At 49.0% G+C, this 18830-nt stretch overlaps 1 protein-coding gene across 5 annotated transcripts in view; it reads left to right on the top strand.

Annotated features, from left to right (window-relative positions):
• Positions 1–18301, top strand: part of GALNT6 (polypeptide N-acetylgalactosaminyltransferase 6) — a 35750-nt gene extending 17449 nt beyond the window's left edge. For all 5 annotated transcript variants that reach the window (XM_053894706.1, XM_053894710.1, XM_053894707.1 and 2 more), the window contains exons 5-12: positions 8707–8856; positions 9924–10158; positions 12347–12464; positions 13866–14066; positions 14573–14704; positions 15770–15871; positions 16883–17035; positions 18059–18301. In XM_053894706.1, the coding sequence (XP_053750681.1) occupies positions 8707–8856; positions 9924–10158; positions 12347–12464; positions 13866–14066; positions 14573–14704; positions 15770–15871; positions 16883–17035; positions 18059–18172 (1205 nt within the window). In that variant the 3' untranslated portion in view covers positions 18173–18301. The remainder of the gene's footprint in view (positions 1–8706; positions 8857–9923; positions 10159–12346; positions 12465–13865; positions 14067–14572; positions 14705–15769; positions 15872–16882; positions 17036–18058) is intronic.
• Positions 18302–18830: the final 529 nt, after the last annotated feature.

Consider the following 18830-nt stretch of genomic DNA (forward strand, 5'->3'; position numbering starts at 1 on the left):
CCTGTGCTCTCTCTGATGAATCTCTCTGATGAAGAATGAATGAATGAATGAATGAATGAATGCATGAATGGCACAGCAGCCTATGCCTGGTAGGATGGACTTTGCAGTAACCCCCTTGGCTCCTCCAAAGGGCCTGCCCCTCGCCGGCCACCAGACGCGTGCTCCCATTCTCTCTGGTTGTCTCAGAGCCTGGTCCAGTATCTCAGAATCACCTGCCTGAAAAACTAAGGCAGTCATTCTTATTTTTCTACGTCCTGGCCTCTTTGAGAATCTGTTAAAACTATGCCCCCTCCCTAGAATAGTGTACAATTGCTACATCAGTGTGCACACACCCACATTTTTGCAGGGGATTCCAGGGAATTTGTGGACCCTACGATAAACAACTCCACCCTGAGGGCTTTCGGACTCTTAGACATACTTTCAACGTTCAGATCAGCGGGGAAGAGGAAGAAACTCAGATCCGTGGTCAGAAATCTCCACAGTCCACCGTGGGATACAATTTCCCGTGTTTGACCGTTTGATCAGATTAACTGGCTCTCATTACACACGCACAAACAAGGGCTGTGTCTCTGCTGAAACACAATGTCCATGCTCTCCTGCCCTTCTACCCAGGCACCTGGCAGCAGATTTATGGCCATGACTATACAGGCATTTGATACTAGGGTGCGGGAGATGAGGCCTGGTGCCAGGCTGGGGAACTTTTTCTTTCCCACTTTGGAGTCTGAAGCCCAGGCACATATTTCATTCCTGCATGGCCAGGTCAGCGGCCAGGTCCACTCCCAGTCTGGCACGCTCTACAAGCTTCTCGAAACTGGCCCTCGAGGCCCATGGGTCTACTGTGCCCCCAACCGGGCATCCCTATATTGAAAGTCCTGCCCTGCCCCTCGGGGAGGGGGAGGGGGAGAGAACCCCCACCTCCATCCTGTGGGAATTTGCTAGATGGATGGGAGGAAATCAGACACACTTAGGACCCAGAGAGTCAGGAAGTGAACAGGACTCTCAGCAAGTTGCTCACGGAGAGAGGAGTTAGGAGGTGCCATTGGGCAGCAGGGGGTGCTGTAGGAAGGGAAGCAGGTGAAGGGCAGCCCTGAAGTCAGGAAATACACTGCGAAGCCCAGGGAAGGAGACATTTGGGGAGCACTTTGGTTTAGCCCAAGAGTTCCCTCACTTCCACTTGCCTCTCAGAACTGAAGTAGCAGGTCGTCTCGTGGCCTCCTAAACTCCTAAGCAATGCAAGTCAGAAACTATTCAAAGCCTCTGATTTTAGTTGAATTACAACTTCAGGTGTGTATTTCAACAGGTAAAGTTGCTTTATCACCTTTATCTCCTACCTCTGTCCTTGTTTTATAATATAAGAAGACTTCGTAGTAACTCTATGTCCTGGATTTTCTGGGAAGGTTTCCATTTCCATATTTTCTTCCATTTCTGCCCATAAAGAAATTCTGTTTCCACATGTTAATTTCATCTGCCAGTCTACTCCTTACACCTGGAAACGGAAAGCGGCCGACAGCGAATCTTGATTTAGGTTTGAAGGTACGACCCTGTGTCCACATGTTCTATCTGGACCCGTGAATTGTAGGATATTCCCATGGGGTGTCATACTCGTTTACTTCTCCTTTTATCCTTCCAAATGGATTCATCAAGAAAAACCTCCCAGTTGCAGTTAGATTCAAGGCTGAATAAAACACAGATAGGCATGAACACAGAATAAAAACAAAACAGGAAAAATTAGTGAGGAAGTCCTCCCTACAAGAAAGGCTTTCTCTTGTTCTTTTCTAGATTTTTCAGAAGCCAAGGAAGAGGGGGACAGCCCACAAGAAAACAGTAAATAAAGGCGGCATTCACTGATTTGCTTAATAAGTATTTTTTTTAGTTATCTACCAGGCACCAGACCCTGTACCAGGCCATGGGGGTACAGCAGTGAACAGGTTGGCAAGGTCTCTATCTTCTTGGAGCTCACTTTTTCTTTTTTTTTAATTTTTTTAACATTTTATTTTTGAGGGAGAGAGCACAAGTGGGGGAGGGGCAGAGAGAGGGAGACAGGATCTGAAGCAAGCTCTGTGTTATGTGCACAGAGCCCAACGTGGGGCTTGAACTCAGGAACCGCAAGATCACGACCCCAGTTGAAACCAAGAGTCCACAGCTTAACTGACTTAGCTACCCAGGCACCCTTTATTTTATTTTATTTTATTTTATTTTATTTTATTTTATTTTTTTGAGAGAGAGAGCGCGTGTGTGTGCATGAGTGAGGGAGGTGCAGAGAGAGAGGAAGACAGAAGATCTAAAGTGGGCTCTGTGCTGTCAGTGCAGAGCTTGATGTGGGGCTCGAACCCACGAACCATGAGATCGACTTGAGCTGAAGTCAGACACTTAACCGACTGAGCCACCCTGGTGCCCCTTGAGCTTGCTTTTTTTTTTTTTTTTTTTTAATTTTTTTTTTTAACGTTTATTTATTTTTGAGACAGAGAGAGACAGAGCATGAACGGGGGAGGGTCAGAGAGAGGGAGACACAGAATCTGAAACAGGCTCCAGGCTTCTGAGCTGCCAGCACAGAGCCCGACGCGGGACTCGAACTAATAGACCGCGAGATCATGACCTGAGCCGAAGTCGGCTGCTCAACCGACTGAGCCACCCAGGCGCCCCTAGAGCTTGCTTTTTTAATGGGAAAGACAGAAAGTAAATAATTTCGGGTAATAAGGGCTATGAGGAAATTAGAGGGGAAAAAAAAGAAAAGATGCAGGATAATGAGCTCGTGAATAATCACAGAGCTCTTTTAGTCAAGGTAGCCAGGAAAGGCTACTCTGGTCCCGTGCAAAGGGAACAGCCAGTCGAAAGGCCTTCAGCCTAGGTGTGTTAATAGGGCAGAAATACGACAAGCATGGCTGAAGAGAAGTGAGCAAGGAGACAAAAAGAACAGCGGTACGAAGTGAGCTCAAAAGATGAGCAAAACTGAATCCCAAGACCTTTGTAAACAGTGGTCAGTGTTTGGATTTTTCATGCGTGTATGTGTGGTAAAATATGCATAACATAAAATTTGTCATCTTAACCATTTTTAAGTGTGCCATTCAATGGCATTTAAAAAATATTTTTTAATGTTTATTTGCTTTTGACAGAGAGAAACAGAGTGCAAGTGGGGAAGGGGCAGAGAGAGAGGGAGACACAGAATCCAAAGCAGGTTCCAGGCTCTGAGCTGTCAGCACAGAGCTCGACACGGGGCTCGAACTCACGAACCATGAGATCGTGACCTGAGCCGAAGTCAGACACTTAACTGAATGAGCCACCCAGGAGCCCCTCCATTCAGTGGCATTTAATACCTTCATATTATTGTGAAACCATCACCACCGTCCATCACCAGAACTCCCTCGTCTTCCCAAACTGAAACTCTGTACCCATGAGACAGTGACTCCCTATTCCCTCCTCCCCCAACCGCTGTCAACCAGTATTCTACATTTGTTTCTTTATGAATTTGACTACTCTAAGTACCTCACGTAAGTGAAATTATTCACTATCTCTTCTTTTGTTTCTGGCTTATTCCACTTAGCATAGTGTCTTCAGGATTCATCCGTGTTTAAGCATGTGTCAGTATTTCCTTCCTTGTTAAGTTTTTAATTGTAGTATAGTTGACATAGAATATTTTGTTAGTTTCAGGTTTATAACATAGTGATTTGACAATTATACACATTATGAAATGCTCACCACAATAAGCATAGTTACGATCTATCACCACACAAATTTATTACAATATTATTGACTATATTCCTTATGCTATATTTCATCTCTGTGACTTGTTTTATAACTGAAAGTTTATACCTCTTAATCCTCTTGACCTATTCACCTGTTCCTCCACCCCTCTCCCCTTGGCAATCGCTAGTTTGTTCTCTGTGTCTATGAGTCTTTCTCTTTTTTGTTACTGTTGTTTTGTTTGTTTGTTTGTTTGTTTTGATTTTGAGATTCTCCATGAGTGAAATCAGTGTTTCACTTAGCATTCTATTACTGACTTATTTCACTTAGCATGATACCCTCTAGGTCCATCTGGGTTATCACGAATGGCAAGATTTCATGATTGTTTATGGCTGAGCAACATTCCATTGTGTATATATACCACATCTTTATCCATTCATCATTCAGTGGACATTTAGGTTTCTTCCATATATATGTTGGCTATTGTAAATAATGCCGCAAATAATGGTGCATTCGTGTTTTTGTTTTCCTCAAGTAAATACCCAGAAGTAGAATTAATGGATTATTTGGTACTTGTATTTTTAGTTCTTTGAAGAATCTCCAGACTGTTTTCCATTGTGGCTACACCAGTGCACATTCCCACCAACAGTGTTTAAGGGCTCCCTTTTCTCCACATCCTCACCAACACTTACTTCTTGTCTTCTTAATACTAGCCATTTTGACTGGTGTGAGTTGATATCTCATTGTGGTTTTGATTTGCATTTCCCTGATGAGTAGCGATGTTAAGTATCTTTTCATATGTCTGTTGGCCGTCTGTCTTTGGAAAAAATGTCTATTCAGGTCCTCTGCCCACTTTTTAATCAATCAGATTATTTGGTTTTTTGGTGTTGAGGTATAGGAATTCTTTATATATTTTGGATATTAGCTCCTTATTGGATATATCATTTGCAAATATCTCCTCCCTTTCGGTGGGTTGCCTTTTCATTTTGTTGATGGTTTCCTTCTCTGTGCAAAAGCTTTGTAGTTTCATGTAGCCCCACTTGTTTATTTTTGCTTTTGTTCCCCTTGCTTGGGGAGACATATCCAGAAAAATATTGCTAAAGTTGATGTCCAAAAGATTACTGTCTGTGTCTTTTTTTTTAGGAGTTTTATAGTTTCAGGTCTCACATTTAGGTCTTTAATCCATTTTGATTTTATTTTTGTGTAACGTGTAAGAAAGCGATCCAGTTTCATTCTCTTGCATGTAGCTGTCCAGCTTTCCCAACACCATTTATTGAAGAGACTATTTGATTTGCACTGTATATTTTTGCCTCCTTTGTCACAGATTTACCATATAAGCATGGGTTTATTTCTGGGCTCTGTGTTCAGTTTCATTGATCTATGTGTCTGTTTTTGTGCTTTGCACACGATCGCTTGCAGTATAGTTTGAAATCTAGAATTGTGGTACCTCTATCTTTGTTATTCTTTTCAATATTGGTTTGGCTATTTGAGATCTTTTGCGGTTCCATGCAGATTTTAGAATTATATGTCCTAGTTCTGTGAAAAAAATGCTTTTGGTATTTTAATGAAGATTGCATTGGGTAGTAGGGACATTTTTAACAGTATTAGTTCTTCCAACCCATAAGCATGGTAGATCTTTCCATTTATTTGTGTCATCTTTGATTTCTTTCAACAATGTCTGATAGTTTCCAGAATACACGTCTTTCACCTCTTTTGTTAAATTTATTCCTGGGCATTTTGTTCTTTTTGTTGCAGTGTTAACTGGGGTTGTCTTCTCGATTTTCCTTTCTGCTATTTCATTATTAGTGTATAGAAACAGAACAGATTTCTGTTTATTGATTCGGTGTGCCACAATTTTACTGAATTCCCTTATCAGTTCTGATAGATTTTCGGTGAAGTCTTTAGGGTTTTCTATATGCAATATCGTGCCTGCAAACAGTGACAGATTTATTTCTTCCTTACCAATCTAGATGTCTTGTATTTCTCTTTCTTGTCTAATTGCTGCAGCTAGGATTCCCAGTACTGTGTGCAGTAAAAGTGGTGAGAGTGCCCTTGTCTTATTCCTGATCTTAGGGGAAAAGCTTTTAGCTTTTCATCATTGAGTGTAATGTCAGCTGTCTGTTTGTCATGTATTGTCTTTATCGTGTTGGGGTATATTCCCTCTCTACTGACTTAATGTTGAGAATTTTTATCATGAGTAGACATTAAATGTTGTCAAGTGTTTTTTCTGAATCTATTGAGATGACTGTATGATTTTTAACCATCTTTTTGTTAATGTGGTGTATCTTGTTGATTGACTTGCATATATTGAACCATCCTTGCATCCCTGGGGTAAATCTCAATTGATTATGGTAGAATTTCCTTCCTTTTAAAGGCTGAATGTTTCATTGCTTGTATATACCACATTTGTTTATTGATTCATCCACCGTTTGCTAGATCTTGTGTAATTCTGTGTTTAATTTTTTGAGGAGCCCCCATACTGTTCAGATTTGTTTTTAAGTGCATTTTTTTTTCTTAAGTAAGCACTACACCCAACATGGGGCTCAAACTCACAACCCCAAGATCAGGAGTTGCACACTTCACCAACTGAGCCAGCCAGGCACCCCTTTAAGTGCAATTTTAAGCCCCGGCAGTGCGATGATCTGATTTATAGTTTGAAGAGATAACTCTGCTGCTCACTGCGGCTGTTATGTCAAGAATGACTGGAAAGAGTGGTGTAGAGCAGAGGCCAGGAGACCAGCTAAGACATCATTGCTGGGGTGACCGTGGGGGTGGAGAGAAAGAACTGGCAGCACTGGCTGATGCACTGATTGTGGTGGGTGAGAGGAGGGAAGAGTCCAGCATGACTCCTAGGTTAAAGCAGCTGGAGAGATGCCGCTACCACATGCTGACATGGGGAGACTAGAGAGGGGAGGAAATCTGGAGTTTCATTTTGGGCGTGTTAGGTTTGTGGTTCTGTTAGACACCCAAGTGAAGATGGCAGGGCCAGGAGAAAAAGACCTAGGAGCCATCTGCAGAGAGATGGTATTTCAAACCATGGGACTGGGTCAGGCAGGTGTGTTAGAGGTCACAGGGGTCTCATAGACTCCAGCCATGAGGAACGGAGCTGGGTTGGGGTGCTGGGGTTTTGAACCTGAATTAGGAGGATAACGTCTAGGGGACGTAAGAGAGTATGGATGGGCTCAGCTGCGTCTCCACCTTCAGCTCTGCTATACTCATCTCTGGGGCATGTGTCCAGTGGGTCCAAGGGTATGACAGGAAGGAGGGGAGTTGTCTCCCACCCCTAGAAGGGTCTGAGGGTGATGCTCAGACTCCCCAGGTCCAGCCTAGCCACCTGAGACTGGAAGGAAGGCGTGGGCGCAGGGTTTTGTAGAGCTCAGCACCCCGTGGGGTTCACAGCTCAGCACTTTGCAGTCTCTTACCACAAAACCCACTTCCTGTGATGTTTTGTCCTTGGGTTATCTCCACCACCATGAACTTCCTCTGAGCGCAGTTAAGCTCTAAGGGGAAACATCAGCCATGCTGAGAAGGTGAGGCTCCTGGTTGGGGTTCCTCCCTCCTCCTTCCTGTTAGAGCCGACCCTTGGGGCTATGGTTAGATGATGAGTCTAGGAGCCCCTTGAGGGCAAGAGCCGCACCAGGCCCGACTTTGCCCTGGATAATGTCTGACACCTGGGCAGTGTGTTAGCATGTGTTTGCTGAGTGAGTGCTAGACCCAAGCTGCCGAATGAGGCTAATTTTGACTTATAAACATCAGGGACAGTACTCCATATTTCAGAACATTTTAATCTTCGTAGAAAAGATTAAGTAAGAAAGTCAGCGTGCAAGCACCTAGTTCAATGACTGGCACATAGTAGGCGCTCAGGTATTTGGGCATAGCGCGCGTGTGTGTGTGAGAGAGAGAGAGAGATATCAATCACACACCCCCAAAATTGATTTGGGGCCCCACAATTTGTATAACACTGCATGTAAAGCAAGGCCTAAGCCCTGGGCTGATCCCACAGCCCAAAACAGAAAGGACACACTCATCTGTCACATCTGCCTTCAACCTCCTCTTCTGAAACTGTAGGCCACTGCAGTATAGCAGTTAATAAGACATAAGGAGGACCTGGAATAGGTTTCAGAATAGAGCTATTTTTAAAGCCCTGAGGATTTCAGAATGGATAACAGGGTCGTGAAGTAAGCCCGCACTCAGAAGGAACTGGAGATCTCAGCAGAGCCGTCCCTCCCTCCCTTCAGAGAGCCTTCCCCACCTCTCCCCAAATCCAGGATGATTGCGTCTGCTGCAGGCTCCCCCCAGCCCTGCACTACCTCCGGCAGGTCACTGATTACCTGCCCTGTAATCGCCACTTCCCTGGGTAACAGGCTCACCGTTGTGCCCAGCACAGGGCCGGCCCTTGGTACCTGGTTTTTAAATTTGATTGAAAAGCGGCTCAGTGTCTTTTCATCTTCTTAAAGATTCCTCCATGCAGAGGAGGTAATAGGGAGGATTCGAGTACGATTCTGGCTGCTGATCCAGCAAGCCAGAAATCAACATTGGTGTGTGCTCTACCTGTCGGCTCGCTCAGAGGAGCCTGGGAGACGGGGAGTCCTAGATACTGAGACATGACTGCCACAACCTCCAGGTGTGGAAAGGAGACCGGAATCACGGTTCCCAGAGAGGCTGACCCAGAGGATGCAGAGACCAAGGGGCAGCTGGGAGCCTCTGTCGGAAGTTTAAACTTGATTTGAGACCAAAGAAACACAGCTCGGAGGCCCCGGCTCGGAGGTTAGGGAAGGTTCCTAGGTCAACAAGCACAGGCATGGCCAGTCTCCTGGCACGGTGGGCTCGGGGTAGCAGGGTTTGCTTGGCCACACGCGGGACTTCCTCCTTCCACCCCCTCCCATCCTCGGCGCCCGTGGAATTGCTTAGGTCGATAGGGGTTCAGGCCTGCTGGGGGCCCGAAAGCGCCCGGCTTGGCGCTCACAGGGGGGTTAGGTTTGCCACACGGCAGTGAGCTGGCACCGATGCCCCCGTCCCTTCCAGACTACTTGAAGGAACAACTGGAGCAGTACGTAAAGAAGCTGCAGATCGTGAGGGTGGTGCGGCAGGAGGAGCGGAAGGGCTTGATCACTGCCCGACTGCTGGGCGCCAGCGTGGCGCAGGCGGAGGTGCTCACCTTCCTGGACGCCCACTGTGAGTATGGGGGGACCTGGTAGGGGGTGGGGGTGGGGGAGTGTCTGCTCCCCTCCCCCGCCCCCTGGTGGACCGAGGAGCCAGGGCCGGGGCATCCCCGAGGCCCCTGCCGTTCTGGGACTGGAGGTGGCTTGGGATTCACTTCGGCTTCTCGTGCCCTCTTCTCGTCCCAATCCCAAGGATGTTTAATCAGCAGGCACCCATGGCCTTAAAACAACGGTGACCCCACAATTGCTGGCATTGTGCTCTGGAGCCCCAGACTCCTCTCTCCCTCCCTTGCTTGCTCTGTACCTCATTCTGAGCTCAGCCCCTCAGGCCTCCCGTCACCCCTGGGAAGCGGTTTGTGTGGAGCTTTCCCGCAGGGCCACATGGGGACAAAAAGGTCCCCCCCCCCCATTGCCCCAAACCCAAACACCTCCCTGCCGTTGTCTGGAAAGAAATTGTTCCCTAGAAGTGGTGATATGTATTAGGGAAAGCTCTAGACTGGGAGTCAGGACACCTGGGCTTGCCTTCTGACTCTGTCACTAACCGCCTCAGTTTCCTCATCTGTAAAGTGGGAACGAGGATGTCGACCTTACTCACCAACAGATTTACTACTCCAAAGTCCAAATAAAGTAATCTATGCAGTTCCCTGAAGATCTCAAAGGGCCAGACAAGTGAAAGGGATTATTATTCCACAAGTGGATCTGGAGCTTGGGGTGTGGTCCCTCTGGGACAGGAGACACCCCCTTCTGAAATCCACACAGTGGATAGTTAGAAACCCTGAAGTCACCCATCTGGGGCCTTCCCTGTGCTTTGGATCGTTTGAGTTGACCATGTTACTCCCCGCCAGCCCTCCATCCTTCTCTTCAGAGTTACCTTCGCCTTTTGGTTGGGGGCGGGGGCCGGAGAGGAGGGTCTCGGAAGACCTCTCTCTGCTTCCTATAGCTGTGGAGCTTGCCTACGTTTCTCTAACACTAGGGAGTGTGTGGAAGGTTCTCTCGTCCTCCCGAGTCTCCCTGCGGGCGTGGGGCCTGGGCGTGGCTGGGTGTGACCCTGACTGCTGTCTTCCGGTCCCCGGCTTGCAGGCGAGTGCTTCCATGGCTGGCTGGAGCCCCTCCTGGCTCGCATTGCTGAGGACGAGACGGTGGTGGTGAGCCCAGACATCGTCACCATCGACCTGAACACTTTCGAGTTCTCCAAGCCCGTCCCGAGGGGCAGGGTCCACAGCCGTGGCAACTTTGACTGGAGTCTGACCTTTGGCTGGGAGGCTCTGCCCGCACATGAGAAGCAGAGGCGCAAAGATGAGACCTACCCCATCAAGTAAGGACCACGGCCTGCTGAGCCCCACGCCGGCCCCGGGGGACCTGGACCGTCTTACGTCCACATTTATCAGGCACTCTAGGAAGCACTTGACATATTTTCCTTAATCCTCACCCCCTCTGAGGTGGGTACGGGCTGTTGTACAGGCTCCTAGTGGTGAGCAATCAGCCTCAGATTAGGCAGCTAGCAGTTGGTGGAATAGGAAAGCCATCGGGGCCGGCCTGACCCAAAGCCCATGCTGCTAACTGCAACACCGCGCGCTGCCTCACGCCGTAGCTGCTTGCTCTTCCTCACCACTTAGTGTGTGCCAGGCGCTGACCGAAGGCTTTCTGTAGGTCCTCTGTTTATTCCTCCTCACACATGGAAGGCTGTGACTGGCGCCTGCAGAGGTGCTGAGAGATGGTGGGTAGAGGTCACTGTTGAATAGCCCTTGTAGGTCACTACCTTTGAAAAGACTGAAAACGTATTAAAAGAAAATGGACAAGTGTTCTGCAGTTGGGTACAGTTGCCCTGAGCTTTCTTGGTAAAGGGCCAGATAGCGTATAGTTTAGGACCTTCCAGCTACATGCAGTCTGTTGCACGTTACTCTCTGTTGGTTTGGGGTTTTTTTGTTGTTGTTCGTTTGCTTTCGTTTAACAGCCATTTAAAAATGTAGAAACCTTTCTTTGCCCAGAGCTTTGTGAAGCCAGGCCAGCTCTGGCCCATAGGCCATAGTTTGCCCACCCCTGAGCTATAGGGTGGATGCTTAAAAGTTTACCCTCTGTTTAATGCCCAGCTGGGTCTGCCCCTCATTCACCTCCTGTCCTTCCCTCTCCGGATTGCTGGTTGTGTTGCTAGAGACCACAAGTTTATTTTATTTTAATAAATAAATTGAGGGAGACCCTCAAGAAGAAGTAGGTTAGCTCTGAAGTGCTCACCTGAATCCCAGGGCTTTCTGAGGCTTTCTGGGCCTTACTTGGGATGGCTTAGGATGCCTGGGAGAGGTCAGAAGCAGTGACAGAAGGCCTGCCTGAGCATGACTCCTGATTGCAAGTCCTTCCAGAAAGTGGCTCTGGGAGCCAACTCCTACTTCAGGGTGGCAAGAGCATCCATAGGGTAACACTAAGGTCAGGCTCCTTGACCAATCAGTCCAGTGAGCACTGACTGAGCCCCTGCTGCATATAAAGCATGTTGATAGGTTCTAGGTGGATAGAGAAGGTTTTAGGATCTTTCTGCTTGATTGTAGCACATGGAGCCACCCACTGAGGACAGCAAAGCCCTATCCAAGCCAGGCTGGCCACGGTGCAGATGCCAACAGCTAGTGATTATATATAGACTCCTGCCCTTGTCTTCCTCAGGCTCCGACCCTGCCTTCAACTCTTGGCCCCGCCTGTCTTATGAGCAACGTGGTATCTGAATTCTAGAAATGGGACGTTTCTACCAATTTCCCCTACAGTGGATCTGTACCTCCCTGCCTTTGTCTGAAAGCCAGAAGCTCCTTGGAACCTCCAAATGCTCCCGTTAGTCCAAATTGAGCTTAATTTCACCTCACTTCCTACTCTGCTTCCAGGAGCACCTGTTACCGGTTTCCTTTGTTCAAAGCAGCTGGCAGCTTTCCCGAAAGCTAAAATTTCTGGTGCGGAAGGACTAGGCCCTACTAGCACGCCTTTCTAATCCCTAGAAAGGACCGGGGATTCTGAAACAGAAGAGGGTCCATCCAGGTCATATTCGTTCATTCGTGGTTTGAATCCTATTTCCAAAGACCATTTCACCCAGCTTCTGATAACGGAGTTACTACTGTGCTCTAGGAACTTTGCTGCCCCAAAGCAGACAATGGTGCTTCTGCCATCTGCTTCTAGACTGAGCTCTCAGACAGAGCTTTCTAGGCTGCGTGACTAACGTGCACTTGGGCCCTGGTGGCCGGTGCTTAATAGATCCTACCTTGAACGAACGCATCAGTGCCTTTCAGAAGGAGTGATGATAATCACATCTCTCCTTGACCTGGTCCCAGAAGGTGGAGAGAACACAACAGAGCTCTGTAAATATTTGCTGAAGGAATGAGTCCATGGAAGAGGGGCTGCATATCCCAGGAAGGAAGAAAGGAGGCGGGGAGTGGCCGGGCTTTAGCTAACACCGGGTCCTCAGCTTTCCGCACCAGGCTTCTACGCGTCGTCCCCGCCAAAAGATGCTTCTCCCTCTGTCTCCCCAGATCCCCGACGTTTGCTGGCGGCCTCTTCTCCATCTCCAAGTCCTACTTTGAGCACATCGGTACCTATGATAATCAGATGGAGATCTGGGGAGGGGAGAACGTGGAAATGTCCTTCCGGGTGAGAGTGAAGAGGGCTTCATGGGGGAGCCACGGTGTCCCGGGGGAACAGCCTGAGGCCCTGTCTCTCAGGCAGCGGCAGCCACGGGGATATCACATCTGGAGGTGGACTTAGAAGGGTGGCTGTTTCCTGTCCTGGTGTCCGTCCCCTTTCCTCGGTTCCCCCACCCCCGTCCGTGGCAATCAGATTGGACAACGTGGGCCAAATTACTGGGCAGACCTCCTCAGAGAGAAGGGATACTAGTGGTAAAGAACCTGGACACCTGGGGACTGGAGACATCTTTTGTGAGGTCTGTGGGAAAAGTGTGAGCATGAAGGTGGAACAGGGCAGTCAGCAGTCGCTGTCCTTTCTCAGGAAAAGTCGGGTTTCCCTTTCCAGGTTAGAGGGCACAGGCCCTGGTAGCCTTGGAAGTTTCCTACCCTCTGCTCAGCAAGCTCTGTGTTACTGAAGGTGATGGCCCAAACTCTCGTGGACCCCAGAACTCTGAGGGATTCCAGGAATAAGGCAACTCAGGACTAGGTTAGGAAGAAAGAATTTCCTCTCCGTGAAATCCACACAGATCCCCGCACTGGGGGAGAGGTAATTAGCAAGTAGATGAGCTCGTTCATGAAGTCACCTCTCGCCGTGCCTGCACAGATTAATCACATCATTGATGCCTGTGTGACTGTGACTGTGGGCATGGAGCTCTGTCGCTGCTATACTAAAACGAATAACAACATGCTTACTAATCTAAAACCTAAAAAAGAGAGGACACGGGTGGGAGGGATGTCTTAAACCAGCCCACTGGCATAGAGAAGGGTCGCCAGGTCAGTCACCAGCATCAGAAGATTCTGATTGCAGGTTCATCCATGAGCCTCAGATCTCTGTTCAGTCTCTTCCCTAGGCAGCTAATGTGCTAGAAGTCCGGGCGACTACCACAGTGCACCCGGGAGTTGACTACCCTTGCTATGATTGATGCGCCAGGGCTCTGATGGGGTCACAAGCCTCTTGGTTTGAGGGAGCTTGAGTTTTCAGTAACGCCTGGGTGAGCGGATAAACTCAGCATTCCCAGGTCAACACGCCAAGTGCCTAGAGCTTAGAGGAGGTATTCAGACACAAAGTCAGGCGACTGTCCTTTCTCTAAAGTGGGCCCTGACAACCCTCAGGACCCCACAAATCTCCATTTGCTTAAATCGGAGTTGAACTAACACTAGAGCTAGGAATTGCATAGTCACGGCCTAGGAAGAATCCTGGTCAATGTCCTTTCCGCCCCCCCCCCCCCCCTTAGGAGAGAGAGCAACATTGCCCTGAGTTCTTAGACCTGGGACCCTAGTACCCTGGGAATAGAACAGAGCTACTTGGGGGAGGGGACAGTGACCCACTACTCCCCTGAAGGCCCGATCTTGTGTCCTCTTGTGGCAGGTGTGGCAGTGTGGGGGCCAAATGGAGATCATCCCCTGCTCTGTGGTAGGCCACGTGTTCCGCACCAAGAGCCCTCACACCTTCCCCAAGGGCATCAGTGTCATTGCTCGCAACCAAGTGCGCCTGGCTGAGGTCTGGATGGATAGCTACAAGGAGATCTTCTATCGGAGAAATCTGCAGGCAGCAAAGATGGCCCAAGAGGTGAGAGGAAATGGTGCTCGGGATGTGTTTGGGTGAAGAGAAGTGCAGAATCCCAGACCATAGTCAAGGGCTGAGTGGTGGAGGCCCACCCATCGCTACCATCTGGTGCATCCCTTTACCCCTCAGACCCTGTGAGCTAGAGCCCAGAGAGGCCAGATTTTGAAGGCTAGTGAATGGGAGGAGCTTTTGTTGGTCCCGCCTAGAGAGTCTTGGCATTTTAAGAAGGGCTTTGCTCTGAGAGGCTTGGTACTGAGGTCTGGGAGAAAACTGATAGGAAAGTCAGGAGATGCAGGAGGAAGGGAGCTATGGGTGGGCATCCGAAAGCCAAGACAGGGAGCTTGGGTTTAGATGTGGGGCTAAGCCAGTAGCCCCAACAGGATCTGAGCAGGGATGAGCAGGAGACCCATTCTGGGAGAAAGTGGCCCCAGAAACTCTTGCCTACTTCAACCATACAAGAAGGCCAAGGCTGGTGGTACTCACCCTTTGGGGGCTGGCTCGGTTGACAGAAATCCTTCGGTGACATTTCGGAACGACTGCAGCTGAAGGAACGACTACATTGTCGCAACTTTTCCTGGTTCCTGCACAACATCTACCCAGAGATGTTTGTTCCCGACCTTAAGCCCACCTTCTACGGAGCTGTAAGTCTTAAAAACCAGCTTGCCCACCCATCATCACAGAAGCCCCGGGAGTGGTCCAAGACCACTTACCCCACAGACGGATGGCAAACAAGAATTGATTTTATTCTCTACACTCCTTTATCCAAAGGAGTACTGGAAGGCCACTTTGGGGCTTCTAGAGATAGCTCAAACCTTGCAAGGGGAAAACAGCCCATAAGCAGTGGTTCTCAAACATTCACCTGCATCAGAATCACCTGGAAGGCATGTTACAACACAGATTGCTGGGACATCTGTGTGGCTTAGTCAGTTGAGCATCCAACTCTTGATTTTGGCTCATGCTGTGATCCCAGGGTTGCGGGATCAAGCCCCACATCGGGCTCCACGCTGAGCACGAAGCCTGTTTGGGATTCTCTCCCTCAGTCTCTCTCTCTCTCTCCCTCTGTCCACCCCCCCCCCCCCCCAAACACACACACACACACACAGAATGCTGATTCAGTAGGACTGGTATGGGGCCTGAGAGTTTCCGTTTCTTTTCTTTTTTTTTTTTTTTTAACGTTTATTTATTTTTGAGACAGAGAGACAGAGCATGAATGGGGGAGGGTCAGAGAGAGAGAGGGAGACACAGAATCTGAAACAGGCTCCAGGCTCTGAGCTGTCAGCACAGAGCCCGACGCGGGGCTTGAACTCACGAATCGCGAGATCACGACCTGAGCCCAAGTCGGATGCTTAACCGACTGAGCCACCCAGGCGCCCCGAGTTTCTGTTTCTAACAAGTCCTCAGGTGGCACTGACAGTCTGGGGATCCCACTTTGAGAACCATTGCTCATAAGGAAATTCGCACGTGCTGAGGGGCTTCTTCCAGGGACCTGGCAGCCTGGGAGCTTGCCCAGCCTGACTGTGCCCAGCCTTTAGGCGAAGCACCTCACTTCGCTATGAACTCCTGGCATCTGGGTTGATGAGCAGAGGAGGAAAATCACAGAGGGGAAATCCAGCCCTGCAAATTTATTCTAGTTGAGCCCCACACCGCACACCAGAAAATTCCTAACTGTGTTATCCTTGTTCCCCTCTGTCCTCACCATTCTGCAGATCAGGAATCTTGGCGTCGATCAGTGCCTGGATGTGGGTGAGAACAACCATGGGGGGAAACCCCTCATCATGTACACCTGCCACGGCCTTGGTGGCAACCAGGTACGCAGCCGCACCTTACCGGGCAGGCCCCAGAGAAGCCTGCTTCTTGAACAACTCCTCTTTTCACAGACCCCTTTCTCCACTCAGAATCATCCTTTCCGGAGGAGTGGGGTCGGGGAGATCCAGGGAAAGGAGGAGATACCACCCCTGCCCTCAGAAAGCTCCCAGTCCGAGGGGGAATATATGATACAGGCAGACAAGGTCTGAAGGATGAAGCAGGGACATCTGAGGAGCACTGGGCATCAGTGGTAGGTGCTAGAGAGGGAGTGGGAGGGGACAATTGTCAATCAGGAAGGCTTTCTGGAGGGTGTCAGCTACCGAGCGAAGTTTGAGAGGAACTGTGGAAACTTTCTGAGCACTTGCTCTCCCCCGCACTCTGCTTCAAAGCCTCCCCTGCCCAGAAGCTACCGCTCTGATTCTGTCACCCAGCAGTGACCCCAAAACAACCATCTACCGACATGTCACAATAACCTGGCATCCTGGGAATGTACCCCGTGCTTTCCAGTGCCCAGAGCTTCCCTGAGCAATAACTAGTCCTCAGTCCTCCCCCACCCCCAGTCCCTCAGTGTTTGGTAAGCAAGAGGCACCTGACACGGAGCCAAAGCAAGGCAAGGGACACGGAACAGGCTGCCAACATACGCAATCCAAACAAAATCATTATAAGCCATTTCCTGTACCGCTGGCCTGCGTGATGATTTGAGGTGGTACGTTGGCGAGCATTTTTTTTTTTTAATTTTAAACCAAGGAACTAGCATATCAAGCCCACGATCTCACAGATCGCATGTAAAATGGAGTTCAGTTTTTAATGATTTTAAAGAAAAAATCTTAAGCCATGATTATTCCGGTAAAGCCTCGATACGGTAAGAGACCCGAAGGTGGTGCGGGGATCGCGGCAGTCTTGGCACTCAGTCACTCTCTTCCCTCAAAGGCCATCTCTGGCTGGAATCTTAGGGCGGTTGGCCCCGGAAGGTAGTGGGCAAACTCTCCGCCTCCCCTTGTCTTGACTCCTAGTACTTTGAGTACACAACCCAGAGGGACCTGCGCCATAACATCGCGAAGCAGCTGTGTCTGCACGCCAGTGCCGGCACTCTGGGCCTGCGGAGCTGTCACTTCACTGGCCAAAACAGCCAAGTCCCCAAGGATGAGGAGTGGGAATTGACCCAGGTGAGTCAGCAGCCCCGGGAGGCTCAGAATCTAGAATCTGAGGCCGCGACTGCCCCCCACCCCCTCCTCGTTTTCTGCACCTTGTGCCTGAGATGCCGTGTGGTGGATCAAAACGACGGAGGGAGTGTGGAGAAAGCGGGCTCGGTCACAGGCAGGGTCCTCAGGGCCCCGGTAGCGTCCGGTGAAGTCTTAGTTCCGGCTGATAGAGAGCTGGGGTTAGGAGTTGTGGTCCATGGCCATCTCTGTCGTGGCTCCAGTATTTTTAGGCCGAACCCAACTAGATGAAGGTGAAGTCACTTATGGTTCCCGCCTGGCCTCCGTGTGCCGGTACATACACTGGGTGTGGGTAATCTTGCAGACCCTCTTCCCAAGTGGGTGGTGCCCCCACGTGTCTAGATGAGCCAGCTGGAGCTCAGCAAGTTTGTGACTGGCCCGAGCCCCATCACTAGTAAATAGCTGGCCTGGGATTCGGACCAAGATCCTTCTGGCTTAAAAGCACAGGTTCTTTCTAGTACACCACACTGCCTCAGGGTACCGAATGTCATCTCTACAATACTGGTCCCAGACTAGCACCGCCAGTGAGCCTCCATACCCCACCCTACCCCAATCTTTAGGCCTTGGCTTAGGGGAAAAGGAACCTAATTTTGGGCCTGCCTGGAAGGGAAGAGTCAAAATATGATCAAAGGCAGAAAGTGGGGGTATGCAGCAGCGGCTCAGGGCTCTGAGCCTGGCCGTCCAGAGGAGGGGTTCTCGAAAGCATTAGCCCCACGGTCCTGCCTTCCTCTAGTCCAGCCGCTCAGGCTGAAGCCAGCAGTGGGGAATTGACACTGGCTACAGGTGGAAACTCAGGAATGCATCCCGTCAGGGTATCTGGCATCCAAAGAAAGAAATGTGGAAATGTCCTCTTTGGGCCTTGCTGCATTTCCCTTGCTTTTTATTTATTGCCCCCTGTCAAATTCCCCGCCTAGTAGCACCGTTAGAGATCTGAGGCCCAGGCTGACCCTTTACTGTGTCATCTTTTAGGACCAGTTAATCAGGAACTCAGGATCTGGTACCTGCTTGACATCTGAGAACAAAAAGCCAGCCATGGCCTCCTGCAATCCCAGTGACCCCCACCAGCACTGGCTCTTCGTCTAAGCTCCTCATCACCCCCACAGGAGTTCCCACAAGCCTCTCAGGAAACAGGACTTTGGGGAACCTGATGTTTGAGAACCTGATTATCAGCTCAGTAGGCCTTAAAGATGGGTTTCTTTTTTTTTTTTTTTTTTAAGTAAAATAAGGTATTTTATTATTGTTTTAATGTGCATTTCTTGGTGATTAAACACTTTTTCCACAAGTTTTGTATAATTTTTTAAAATTTTTATTTAAATCCAAGTTAATGGGTGCCTGGTTGGCTTAGCCACATCCAACTGCAGCTCAGGTCATGATCTCACAGTTCATGAGTTCGATCCCTGCATCGGTCTCTGTGTTGACAGCTCAGAGCTTGGAGCCTGCTTCAGATTCTGTCTCCTCTCTCTGCCCCTCTCTGCTTGTGCTCTGTGTGTGTCTCTCTCTCTCAAAAACAAGTAAACATTAAAATAAAATAAAATAAATATAAAATAAAATAAAATAAAATAAGATAAAATAAATAAATCCCAGTTAGTTAACATATAGTGTAATAATGGTTTCAGGAGAATTTAATGATTTCATCACTTAAACTATAATACCTAGTACTCACCCCAACAAATGCCATCCTTTTCTCTTTTTTAATGTTTATTTTTGAGAAACAGAGAGGAGAGAGACAGAGTGCGAGCAG

Source organism: Panthera pardus, unplaced genomic scaffold (assembly GCF_024362965.1).
Source record: "Panthera pardus isolate Hobbes unplaced genomic scaffold, ASM2436296v1 HiC_scaffold_6, whole genome shotgun sequence".
Lineage (NCBI taxonomy): Eukaryota > Metazoa > Chordata > Mammalia > Carnivora > Felidae > Panthera > Panthera pardus.